The sequence below is a fragment of the Lutjanus erythropterus genome, chromosome 2 (assembly GCF_056507025.1).
Source record: "Lutjanus erythropterus isolate fLutEry1 chromosome 2, fLutEry1.hap2, whole genome shotgun sequence".
Taxonomy (NCBI): domain Eukaryota; kingdom Metazoa; phylum Chordata; class Actinopteri; order Lutjaniformes; family Lutjanidae; genus Lutjanus; species Lutjanus erythropterus.
Genome location: NC_139318.1, coordinates 24,042,773 through 24,055,966, shown reverse-complemented (window position 1 = coordinate 24,055,966; position 13,194 = coordinate 24,042,773). Strand labels below are relative to the sequence as shown.

The window sequence follows — 13,194 nt, the reverse complement described above, 5'->3', positions numbered from 1 at the left end:
AACCGGGGACAGCACTGCATTGGAATGACCTGTTAAGTGGTTTTAATAATTCACAAGATGTTGCTTTGGAAGAGCAGAGGACAAGGAATCTGCCTTTGCAGTAATATATTTCCAGATGTCTCCTGCTCGAGTGTGGAGAACAGGATGTAGAGCATGACTACTACGGTTTCTGCTCATCTCTGTTCGCTGTTGTTTTTTGCTGTGTTTGGCCTTTGAAGGCATTATTTTATTTATGATATAAATAATGTCTGCTCTGTTCAGGTACCTTTATTCCTCCAGAGAACCTCACAGTGGAGATGAGATTCCTTCTTTTATTGGGTTTCGTGCTGTACATTTATTGAAACGCTTTATTGGATCACAAGCCAGTCTTGGCAGGCTGGCACAGACGTCGAACTGACAAAAATCTCTTAATTAATTCGCTGATGGAGATCAGTGTAAGTGGAATGTAAGGCTGTCTAAATTAACCAAAAATGTCAATTATTCCTTTTATGAAATACACATAGATTGGAACCATTAAAATATCTGTTTTTGTGCATTATTATGTTTTTCAAAAGATGTGTACACATTACAAAGTAAACATGTTACGTAATGTCCTACATTGTAAAACCACAGCACTATTGTTCTCTCTTTGCATCACAGTTGTCGCTACAGAGAGAACTGAGAACACACTGTTTCTTGGAGCAAGATCAAAGTAATAATTTGTAATTGATATGTTATTTGATAGTTCATGTACCTTGCATACAGCTTGATTTCAAGGTTCCACAATTTTGCCTTCTGACCACAGTCCAGTAATTTTAGAGGTTTTTTAGATTAAGTGCAAATCACTCGCTCTGTAGCCGAGTTGTCTACCATTATTACCACGCAGCTGTTGTTGAATTTTTTGTTCGTTCAGCTTTACCTGCATTTATTTTCAGTTAATCAAAGTCACATTGTGTGACTCCTGTCATGCAGTGCATTCAGTGCAGTGGCGCTGGTGAGAACGAGACAACCAGGGTACTGCTTTTTTTTTTTTTTTTCAAAATCAAATATTTATTTTTACATGTCTGTTTCTCTTTTTTTATGTATTTTCATTAGACATAACACATGAGTTAAGTTAAAGGACCAGTGTGTGGGATTTTGTGACAACTAGTGGCGAGTGGAACCATGCAAGAGATTAATAAACGATACAAGCGTCTCATTCTAAGGTAACTAAAACACAATATTTCTAATTTTCAGGTGATTATACAACAATGAAAGGATACTTATGAAAATTAAATTCCATTTCTGCCATATTCTGCCAATAAATCTCTATAAATCTTACACACTGGACCTTTAATGAGTATTTATTCCCCAAAATGAAAAGGCATGAAAAGGAATGCAATACTGTACCTGATCCCCTCTGGTGTCATCAGCTAATATAGATATTGTAATGACATTTCCTCCTCTATTGTTGCATTGCTAGATTTATTACTGTATTTCCTGTAAGAGCTACTTCCAGGTCCAACTCTTTTGTTGAACACTATGAAAGCTGATATTCGCACTATGTCCATGATGTGCGAAACAAGTCCATCATTGGGCTCTAGCAGAGAAGCCATAAATACAATGGTGCTGAACTAAAACTGATAGAGATTAAAAATGATTTAGGAAAGGTTGGGCTCTAATGATCCATTAATGTGAAGTGCAGCAGTTGTGAAGAAGCAAGACGTTTCTGTCTGTGGCCTTCAGTGTTTTTATACAAGCACTGTGACTTTTGCCAGCAGTGGCTGTTTAATCAGTTGTGTTTGCAGCTGAGATGAGATGACCAGCGCTGGCATATGAGGAGAGCCCTCCCCACCCCCAGGGTGCGGAGAACATCTTTAATATTTCATATGATAATCAAATGTGTTATTCATGGCTCAGTAGACTGTATTTAGTTTACTTTAACATTTCATGACAGACCACAATCAAATCTGTATTTGTTATTCAGCTGGAGATTTGCATCAGGCTGTGACAACAATTTGAGAAGTGGTGTAAAACTAGGAGAACACTAGTAATATGTCCCTGCCTGTGAAAAACTAGAGACACTGTGCCAACTCTGTTGCTTCAGTAATTATTCATTGGTCAAAGGGGAGTTTTGCGTCTATGTGATGCGCCCGTTCTGGCTGTGAATCGTTCGTGTTGCCTGGAGGGCCTGGAGGAAGGGTTCCTCTGAGCCTCACTGCAGTCCCAGGACAGAGGGCACAGCTGGGACTCAACATCCCAGCCTTTCACGCTCCATTCCACACAGCTACGCACAGGGCCACACAGGGACGCTCAGTTCCCTTTAAGCCCTCATGGTCTTGCCTGCCTTGTCCATGCTTCTGCAGAGGCAGCTGTGTCAGGGGATTCCTCTTGTCTATTTCTCCCTTCTGTTCAGATCCCAGAGGAATAAAAACCCCATGACTCAGGCCACCCTTTTCTCTGAAGTTCTATCATTTCGGTGTACAGTATGTTCCTGTGTCTGCAGATGACCATCAGAATTCATTCAGCATGCAGGGTCACAACATGAACACTGTTTACAAACTCAGTCCCCATTTTGCTATGTTAACCATCTATCTATCTATCTATCTATCTATCTATCTATCTATCTATCTATCTATCTATCTACAGGCGTTATTGTAGAGGAAGTAGTGTAGTTTACTGGCATAAACTTTTATTTTAGGAGAGATTTGAATGAGTTGCTGTGTCTTCCTTCCGTGTTACTTACATAACCACTGTGTATGTGTCTTTTGTTCGTAGAAAACCTAGAATACCTCTTGACAAAATGCTATGTAAGTTAGACCACCACTAGAAAAGGGGTTTTGTTGTGGGAAGACTAAGATATTTTTTCAGCCTGTTGCACTTCTCTGTGACTTGGGCATCCATATTTTATAATTTGCTCTCGCTCCATTAATATTTAAACTTTAAAGGTAGAATAAGAATATTAACGTGTTTGGAGATCACCTGGAAATCTTCAGAGTGTGTATAATTATGAAGAATTAAAGCAATGCAGTAATAAAGAATATATATTCCTAAGAGCCAAGGGCAACACAGACCCATTTGACTGCTGAATCAATACTAGCTGACATTGGTTAGTGATTTCATGCATATGAAACCCAAATTCAACCCCAGAAGAAATCATTATCTGCTGGGATATAATTGGCTCAGATTAAGAACCTAAAGCCAATTTTACAAATAATTCAAGACAAATTATTATTACATCATGTTAATATGAGAAATGTATAGTGATTATTTTACACACTCATGAAGCACATACTGTATAACCTGACATAACTCACCCTGTAGTCACTGGCAGTAACGTAGAATATGGGCTGGAAAGCCAGCCAGATGATGCAGGTGGTGTACATGGTGAACCCGATGAACTTGGCCTCGTTGAAATTCTCGGGGCATTTACGTGTCTTGAAGGCGTAGACCGTGCAGAGGATAATGAGGATGCAGTTGTAGGTGAGAGACATGAGCATGCTCGAGTCCTTGCTGTTACACTTGAGGGTGACCACGTCTCTCTTCTCTGGGCTCACTTCCTTTCTCACCCCTGGGGCCTCCACCAGCAGCCAGACCACCACCACAACCAGCTGGCAGGAGATCAGAGCACCACAGATGGCAACCTGGGAGGCTGGGCTGATGAATCGGGGCCGCTGAGCCCCATCCTTCACCCCACTGAAGATCCGAGCGATGCGATTGGTCTTGGTTAGGAGGGCTGAGTAGCACACAGCAAAGGAGGTGCCTAAGCCTAGCCGGCGCAGTGTGCAAACCGCCGTGGATGGCTTGGCGATGTAGATGAAGGTCATGCTATAACACATCAACACTCCCAGCAGAAGAATGTAGGAGAGCTCACGTCCACTGGCCTTCACCACAGGCGTCTCATTGTGTTTAAGGAAGAGGCCGATGACAAAGAGCGTACACATCATCCCTAGACAGGAGATTGTGACAGGTCCAATGGCCCAGGCATCTTCCCAACGGATGTACTCCTCGGGCAGGTCGTAACAGCCTGTCAGATTGGCCAGGGGCCACTGTCCAAAGCTGCAATCAGCACAGGTGAACTCATCCTGCAAATACTGGTAGGGCTGACAGGGGATACAGATCCAGCAGCACACATCTCCAGGCTGCATGCTCTTCACCTCATTCTTCCTGCAAGGGTCACTGCACTGGGAGGTCGGCACAAGATGGCCAGCCCAGGGGATCAGGCTGGTGTTCAGGGTCAGGCTCTGAGCCCAGTAGCCAACATTTTGGTAGACATAGCGTCCACCTTCTTTGTGGTAATGGAAAATGTTGTAACGGCCAAGGCTGTCCCCAAAGGCATCAAAGCGGACCACATTCTCTGTGTCTGGAGGACGAAAGGGCGCTAAAGGTGAAAAGACAAAAGAGTGTTAGAAAACAAAGGTATAAAGGGGTCAACGTGTAGCGAGGAAAGGAAAGGAAAAACCAAAGCGTAAATATCTACATTTGTTAATAAAATCTGTGACAGTTGGAGCTACAATAGTGTGGACACCATGAACCCATATCTTATAGAGCACGTTTTTCTGGAAGGACAGTCTCATTTATCTCTTTGCTTGTTTGTCTCGACTGACATTTTATTTGTCTCAGTATAGAGTGAGCAGTGACTGTGACGGGACACAGGTGCAAATTGTCAGTTTACATGATGGAAGTCACAGTTTGAGTCTGCTTACTTTGATGGAAAGTTGCTGGACTGAACAGTCAAATGGGAATCCCAGACAGATGGCGCATTATGTAAAATAATGTTCAATTTTCCTCCTGAAATCAAGGCTGAAAAAAACTTAATTTTAATTTTTTTAGAAGCCACCTGTCATTATCCAGCTTAAGCTTACTAGTAGAAATAGAAGATTTATGCATACCAGGTCAGGAAATTATGCACTAAAGGCTGCAACTAACAACTATTTTCATTATCAGTAAAAGGTTCAGTGTGCAAGATTTATGTGGATCTATTGGTAGACTATACCATATAATATGGAATATACTGCAATATTCATAAGTATGTGTTCATTAGTGTATAATAACCTGAAAATAACAATCATTGTGTTTTTGTTACCTTAAAATGAGCTGTTTCTATCTACAGAAGATGCTGGCCCTCTGCTGTGGAACCTGCCATGTTGCACCACCTTGTTTCTACTACAGCCCAGAATGGACAAAGCAAACACTACCTCAAGTTTGCACCAAGTTTCTTGGCCACTGTAGGATCTCCGACATGCTTGGAAGGAGAGACTGACAGGAGATTATTGCAGTCTGCAAGTTTAGCACTAAATGCTACTAAATCTTGGACCTTTAATCTGCAGATTAATTTCTCAATTATTTGATTAATAATTTTGTCTAGACATTTTTTTGGAAATAGTGAAATATCTTGTTCAGTTTTTGGTTAAGACAGGACTCCATTGATTAATCAGTTATTAAAATACTGTAGTTGCCATTCATTTTTTGTGGATCAACTAATTGATTGATTGACTTAGCAATAATATTTTTTATCATTTACTTGTAATAATTAAATAACTCAATGTGAATAGCATATTAAACACCATTTATGTTATTTATTATTATAGCATTGGAATTCTTATTGGGTAGCAAGATTAAATTTACATCTAATCTATTATATGTAATGATTTTTAGAATTTATAATCAGTGGTCCACCTGTTTCTGTGTGTTTTCTCCTTAGGGTGTTGTAATGCCTGCAGGGACTAACTAATTTAGGGCCTCTAATTCAATCTAGTCTCTGGATAGTAAAATCCTTTGGGCATTTATTTTTTCACAAATTGTGAAAAACAGAAAAGCACAGCTGGAGAAAAGCACACTGGTCCACCTTTATCTCCCATCAATGAAAATGTCAGTATTTCCATAAATCACAGGATAAAACAATGCCGCTCATTTACGAAGGTGAGAACAATTTGAATTGTTGGCTCTGTAATTTCTGATGAATGTGTGGATGCATTGATGCAAAAAGCTTTCACATGTTTTGTGTTGCCGCTTTGTGTGAACAAGCAGAAAACAAGTAATGTTTGCGTGTTTGGTATCTGCAGTGTTCAAACTGAGAAACGCTCTCTCTATTCACACTTAAGTTGAGACGCATGAAAGGAAGGAGCCTCCAAGCACGAGAGTGAGGAAACAGTTTCATCTTTGCAAATTGAATCATTACAGAGCTTATCTGCAGCTGCAGTGTATAAACACTCCTCCACTAATTCAACATTTTATATGAATTGGTACAATGAATCTAAATAGATATAACCTAATTTGGCAGCATACACTGCGTGCAGAGTGCACTTGGGGAAATTAAATGATATTGAGGTTTCATACAAATGACAAAATAATGAGAAAGAGAAACTGCTTTATATCATGAAAATTCATATTTGTTAAGCCACACTGGAATAATATTAGTTCATTGAGATTTTACTCACCATCGAACTTGACCTTGAGAATGTAGTCCCTGTAAAACTTTCTGCCATTGCCAGGTTTAAGAGCGTCGCACACCTTGGTGGAGTTAGGGCACAAGGCCTGCCTCATGTTATGTAAGGCAGCAGCCATTGCATAGACAGCATTCACGACGAACATGATCTTGGATTCTGGCTGAAACTGAGTCTCGCGGAGTGAGTGCTTCCCACAGCCTAGATCATGGAGGCTACACTGGAACTGGTTTTCCCAAAACTCTCTGAACCAGGGATTCCTGGTGTTGTTGTACGGGTGCAGGGCAGTGAAGTAGTCATTAAACTTGGGGATCTGATAGGAAGCCAGTTCAATGGTGAAAGCCCCGTCAGCCACAGCCTCGCTGCCTCTGACCACACTCTCCTGTGCTCCCCAGCCATCACTGGCCACCCAGGTGAAGGTGACATTCATGCGGTTGGCAGCCACCAGCAACTCGCGGGCGTCTTCACTACGCGTGAACAGGATGACCACCTTGGCGTTGGACTTCTGCTGCAGGGAGCGGATGACGTTCTCGTAACTCCAGCGGCTCATAGAGCGGCTCACCTTGGCTGAGGTGGCAATGCAGATCTGGCGGGCACGAGCCTCCTGCTGGAAGGCGTCAATGCCAGTCTCACCATAGTCACCTTCCGATGCCACCGTTGATACGTAGGTCCAGTTGAAGTAACGCAGGATCTCTGCCATGGCCTTGGCCTGGTAGAAGTCAGGGGGGACGGTGCGGGCAAAGTAGTCATAGCGGGTCTTATCACTGAGCTTGGCGCTGGTGGATGCGTAGCTGATCTGAGGGATTTGGAAGAGTCGCAGAAGGTTGGCCACCTGGAATAAGCGAGACCAGAATAATTATGTTTGTTACTTGAATCAGTGTTCATGTAATATCAACAAACCCTCATTAAGTGCTTGGGTGCTGATTTCAGGGGGACAGAGGGAATGAACCAACCCCAAGTTCTAAAAAGCATCAAGTTGCCCCTCCCAATAAATTATTTCTAAATAAATTAAGCAAATTAAAATATGTAATCAATAGAAGACAACTTTTAAAATGATTTACACATGAACACTTTTTGAAGGTTTTGTTTATGTTGCACATGTCAAGTACATCTGTGGCAAAGACTTCATGACAGGTTTGTTATTGATGTAAGAGTAAATTACATGTGTATCAGTTGTGCCTGTAGATTGAAGTGAATCAGAAAAGAGTCAGACAGTTTAACTAAAGTTTTTAGTGTGAGAAAATAAAGTCCCACCATAAAACACATGCTTTTATAGAATGGATTTTGGTTTAACAGTCTGTCCACTTGAAAGACTGCTGAGAGCATTTTAACATTAATTCACACACCAGGTTTATAGAAGGTTCTAATAATGAATCTTGTAAGCAACATAAAGTAACATAGGAAGTGGAGCTGAAACTGACCTGTCGTAGCATATAAAACCAAAGATGTAAGACACCCCCCCCCCCCCCCCAGCCCAAGTTATAATGAGTTTGGGACATGTCCTATCTATTGTAAGTATACATATGCATGCTATCAAAATTAATTGGACAACTGGCAATTAACTTATTACAGTTCACACAGAAAACATACACCTGCCAACTTGTGGGAATTGTTTTAATTGGCCATCATTAAATAAATGATTTAAACTGGCTACACTACATAGTTTTCCCCCTGCAGATGCAATTAGTCTCACCCCATTCAGTCTCTCATTTCTTCACTGGATCCCTGCTGAGCCTTTCACAACTTAACTCTCCTGCTGACTGAGTGGTGAAATCCTGCATTTAACAAATGCTGGGATTGCCTACCTCATCTTGTTGTCATCAATGTCAACCGTCAAAATAAGTACAGAGGACAGAGTGACCACAGGTGTTAGTCACAGTGGATAAAATTTACCGCACTACAAACATGGATGTAATTTCAGAAAGTTGTTGCTCTGCTTTGGAGAGCAGAAAGAAGCAGACAGCCAGAGACAGAGGGGGGCTGAGGGCAGGGATTGGAAAGTGAAAAGGAGTCAAAGTATCAAAGAATCTTGAAACTTTGCGTTTTCTGTGTAATAGGTTTTGTCAGTGTCGTGACACCGCGCGCAGTGTGCAGAAGCAGCTACTGACTAGCTTTTGCTTCAGGCACTTCTGTGGAAGCCTAAGGGGAGCCAGTCTGATCAGTCAAAAGAATGCCAACCTAAATCTGGTTGACTTTAATGCCGGCTCTCACACCAGCACCCTCATGCCACAACATCTTGAATGCCAATGAATCAACCCTGAGAAAGTCAGTGAGGAAATTCAAAGCATCCACTAACTTTAATTTATCACTCCTATTTATGAGTATGATAAGTATGGAATGAGTCAATTACATCTTATCTCTGTCAGCCAAATAATTGTTATGTTGTGATAAGTATGAATTACAACAAATTATGCCGTTTCATTTATTTTTTAGATTTGATTTCCACGACAATATTGAATGATCCACCACCTTGAATTTAACTGAATAAAAGTCTCTAAAATTGCTCAGCGGTTTTGCTTTTTTGTTTTGGCTACATTATTAATTTGACAAATTGGAAATTAATTGTATTAGTTGTAATTGTAGGGAATGGTATTATTTTTCTATAGCCATTACACTGTACATCCAACATTTACTTCATAATAATAAGTTACAGCAAAACAGTTGTCTATTTCCACTTTACTATGAACAGCTGATAAAATAAACAAATACAAAATACATTGAATGCTGTGGGTCATGTCATGTCTGAGAGTCTGGAAATTGTTTGCTTTAGTTTCTTTGAAAGTGCTTGAAACTTTAAGCTTTAATTTTGTTCCTCAAAGGCTCTGCAAACCCTGTATATACTGTACTGTACTGATGGTTACTAATAGTTAGGTTGTCATGGTTAGAATTAAGTTAAGTTTTTGGGAGAAGAAAAACAAAATCATATCTTTTAAGAAACTAAATCGCAATCAAAAGGCACAATAAAATCTGATATTAGATATATGATGCAGCCAGTATTTGGCAATTCAAAGAGTCCTTTCCTGCAGCCTGTATGCAAACTGTAGGCATATGGGTCAGAAAAATGTCTAAATTGTTAAATTACTTGATTTTGATGGAGGTAACAGCCAACGTATTTCAAACATAGACCCAATGCACCAGTACGATCAACAGACAGTCAAATGAGATACAGAGACACTTCATTGATTAGTATGTATCCCCGCTGAAAAAGACGGCAGTGCACTGAGACATTACAATAAATCTAGTGTGATGTGCCTTGATGGATTTTCATCATGGGATCTTTGTTATTCTGCAGGATCAGAGAGATAAATATTAAATGAGCCAATGGCAGTGATTTCCAGACCACCAGATTTATTGGATTTAATGAGAGAACGTTTCACAGAAAAATGAAATACTACAGCACAATCAAGAGCGACTGGACTCGTATTCTTTATCACCACCCAAACAATACCATACAGAGGCAATACTGAACAGATTTACCAGCTCAACATTAGAGCTATTTCTGACTCGTTTGTGGTGTAGCAACGAAAAAAAAAAAAAAAGAAAAAAACGAAATGAAAATCTAGATTGCTGAAACACATGAGTGAGCATTTCATATCAGTTCAAAGGTTGGTTTCCCAGGAGATTTCCAGGTCAGCTGGAGAAACCCTGCTTATGCAGGCAGGCTAATAATCACATTTCTGCATACAATCGCCTCCCTCCTTAAAACGCCTTGACAGCCTTTCTCAACATGTGGTGAAACAGCTGGCAGCGGCATGTTTGCTCTCTTAAGAAGAAATCAGAGTATGATCTATAGTGGCAAGTGACACATAACACTATCTGATTAATCATTTTCACATCACTCAACTCTTTATTAAAACCTGTAAAACCCACCCCCTTTATGATGAATTCTCATGAGGGGCTTCATGATAATTCCCTCATAATTGCATGTGATTACTTTTTATAATAGATGTATTTAATATTTAGACCGGTCTACTTGAATTTAGTCATGTGAACTTTGAGTGAACTGACCCAGACTCTGCTTTCAGCCTCCAGTACATCACAAAAGTACAACAGTACAAAACAAAGCATTCACCAACTCTTAGCTTTATTTCCAGGCCACAGGAGGAAGTCAGCATGTTGGTACCCCAGGAGTACTCACTTGCTAACTGTGAATAATGGATGAGAATATTCTTAATTTTTATTGACTTGCAATGTTTCAGATCCAGACCCTAAATGCATATCACATTTTCCCTATTAAAAAAGGAAACCCTGACTACAGAGTTTAATCATTCATATTATCATCACATCTTCCTATGACACCAATAAAAAATCATTTCCCTTATCTCTCACACTCCTTCAACATGTGTACAGAGAGTAAAAGGATGTACTGTATGTTTGAGGACCACTGCCTTGATGGAAGAAAAGTGCTTGCCGAAAGAATTTTAAATTGTAATCCAGATATACCTTTGAATTTTAACAATAACTTGTACTTTTGAAGGACATGTAACCCTGATATAATAAAGTCGAAATCTGTGCAGAAACTAGCAGTTAAAATTTCACCTCAAGATAGAGGAAAAATTCAGGTCCTTTACTTAGTAAAAGCATTAAAACTGTAAAAAATAAAGTCCTGCATGTAAAACATTACATAAATATGTAAGAATAATCAAGAATATAGTACTTTTACAAAGTATTAAAAGTAAAAGTATCATACCATTAAATTATTATCATTTACGTACTAATGTAATAGCAGGATTTTATTGTGACCAAATGTAGTTGGTTGAGGTGGAGGCTAGGGTTTCAGCTATTTATTATTATCTCCATTCATTGATTGATTTCTCCATTTGTAAAAACAGTGAAAAAGTAAGAATGCTGGCAAAATTGGCAAAAGTGACACCTTCACAGGGTTAGTGGTTTTTTTTTTTTTGGTTTTTTTTATAAATAATATCAAAGGCAAACTATGCAGGATTTCCCCCCAAACAATGCATAGATTAGACAAAAATAATCCCCCTCAGCTAATCTGCTAATCAGATAATCATGTATGAAATCCTAATTTGTGAAGTAACTAGTAATTTAAAAGGATAGTTTAAGAATCAAAAACACATGTTTTTCCTCTGGCCTGTAGTGCTATTCATCATCCACCTAGATTTTGCTGATAGGAGTTGCAGAGTATTGGAGATATCGGATGTGGAGATTTCTGCCTTCTCTCCAATCTAATGGGACTAAATGGCAGTCAGCTTGTGGTGCTCAAAGCACCAAAATAAAAAAAAAAAAACAAGAAAGACATTCAAAAAAATTCTAAACCAGTGTCTCCTCCCAGAAGCCGTGATGCAAATACTCAAGATAATCCACAAATTTTGTTGTGAGCAGCAGCATAGGAACAACTTTTTTCTAGTAGAAAGAAAGTAGTTCTTACGTGAAACTGCTCACAACAAGGTCCGTGTACAGGACTTAAGTACATGTAGTCTATTTGATTAAATTCCACCGCTGCTAACACATGAATTGATCTGTAGATAATGTATGTATGTATGTATAGATAATTTAAAGCTTGATATATTTGCTGGGGGATGATTAGTAAGATAGATGCTGACTGAACGATGAGAGGTTTTAAATAAATTAACAACTTCATAAAATTGCTGTGATAGATATTTTTTGTTCATTTGGAGCAGAGATGCACTCTGGTTCCTGTTGGTATGTTTCAACACAAAGGCAGTCAAAAAGGCTGAGAGGGGCTCCTACAGGTAAGATGCAGGAGGTTTTGGTGAAATTTGAATCCAGGCCAGTAAGACTGCATGTGATCCTTAAGCTGAGGGTCTTAACCATCTCTGAGCATTAAGTCTTTTAAGACAAAGAACGCACAAAACACATACTGGTGTACAACTTGTAGGTTAAGGTACAACTTTGCATTAAATAGTCAAAGCAGAAGACGGACAGCAGTCAGTTTAAACCTTCATCTGCCTTACATTTAATTTAATACTCAATCTAGTGAGTTGGTCAAACATTAAAAAAGCCAGAAATATTATTTGTGGAACATTTGCCTCTACACAGAGGTAATACTTAAGCTATAATATAAATGTCTTGGGTGCCTGCAGTTGTGTTAATGTGATCATTTCCTCTACACAGGTACAGTACACATCTATTCTGCAGAGATTTGGCGATGCTCGTGGTAGTGAATGAGTAATTTCTCTGCAGGGTATTAAAGGGAGCTCTATGCCAGTTTAGTAATCCACTTACATGTGGCTTATGGAGGTTATAAAGCACATTGCCAGACATGTCATCAATACAATGGACTTATTGGAAATCATTATATAGATGTTCACAAGGCTTACATGAAAAGCCAAGATTATTCCACCTGCCAAAGCCTGTGACTGACACATTGTGAGTGTAGAGGCCTGTGGTAGATATCAGGAGGCAGAGCATTATGGATATCTGGAAAGTGACCATATTCTTTTTGCTTGTTTGTTTGTTGGATGTTTCTTATGATCATATACTGTATGTGCTTTGTCTCCCCACCGTCCTCCTAGCTAGCTGCAATTGCACAAGGATACTCACACAAGAATTGCAACTGTGACGGGTTCAAAGGAGCACAAAAGTCCTGGAGCTTAAGATACTGCAGGACAAGAAGAGCACACAAGAAGAGCTTGAGGTATAAGTCGCATGACACCAGAAAAGCTGAGCCAGAGCCAAAGAGATGTGTAATGCATTAAGGGCTTCTATAGCAAGTTTATTTCCTGCAGACATTGTTGTTCAGCAAGTTGTGCTTGGAGGGGGTTGTGTCTTCCTGCCTACAGCTGCACATTCTAGGGAGCCTATG

At 39.7% G+C, this 13,194-nt stretch overlaps 1 protein-coding gene across 1 annotated transcript in view; it reads right to left on the bottom strand.

Moving 5' to 3' along the window:
- Nucleotides 1-13,194, bottom strand: part of grm2a (glutamate receptor, metabotropic 2a) — a 43,598-nt gene that overhangs the window by 3,818 nt on the left and 26,586 nt on the right. The window contains exons 3-4 of the mRNA XM_084733682.1: nt 6,399-7,236; nt 3,276-4,339 (exon numbers count right to left, since the gene is read on the bottom strand). Of these exons, the coding sequence (XP_084589808.1) occupies nt 3,276-4,339; nt 6,399-7,236 (1,902 nt within the window). The remainder of the gene's footprint in view (nt 1-3,275; nt 4,340-6,398; nt 7,237-13,194) is intronic.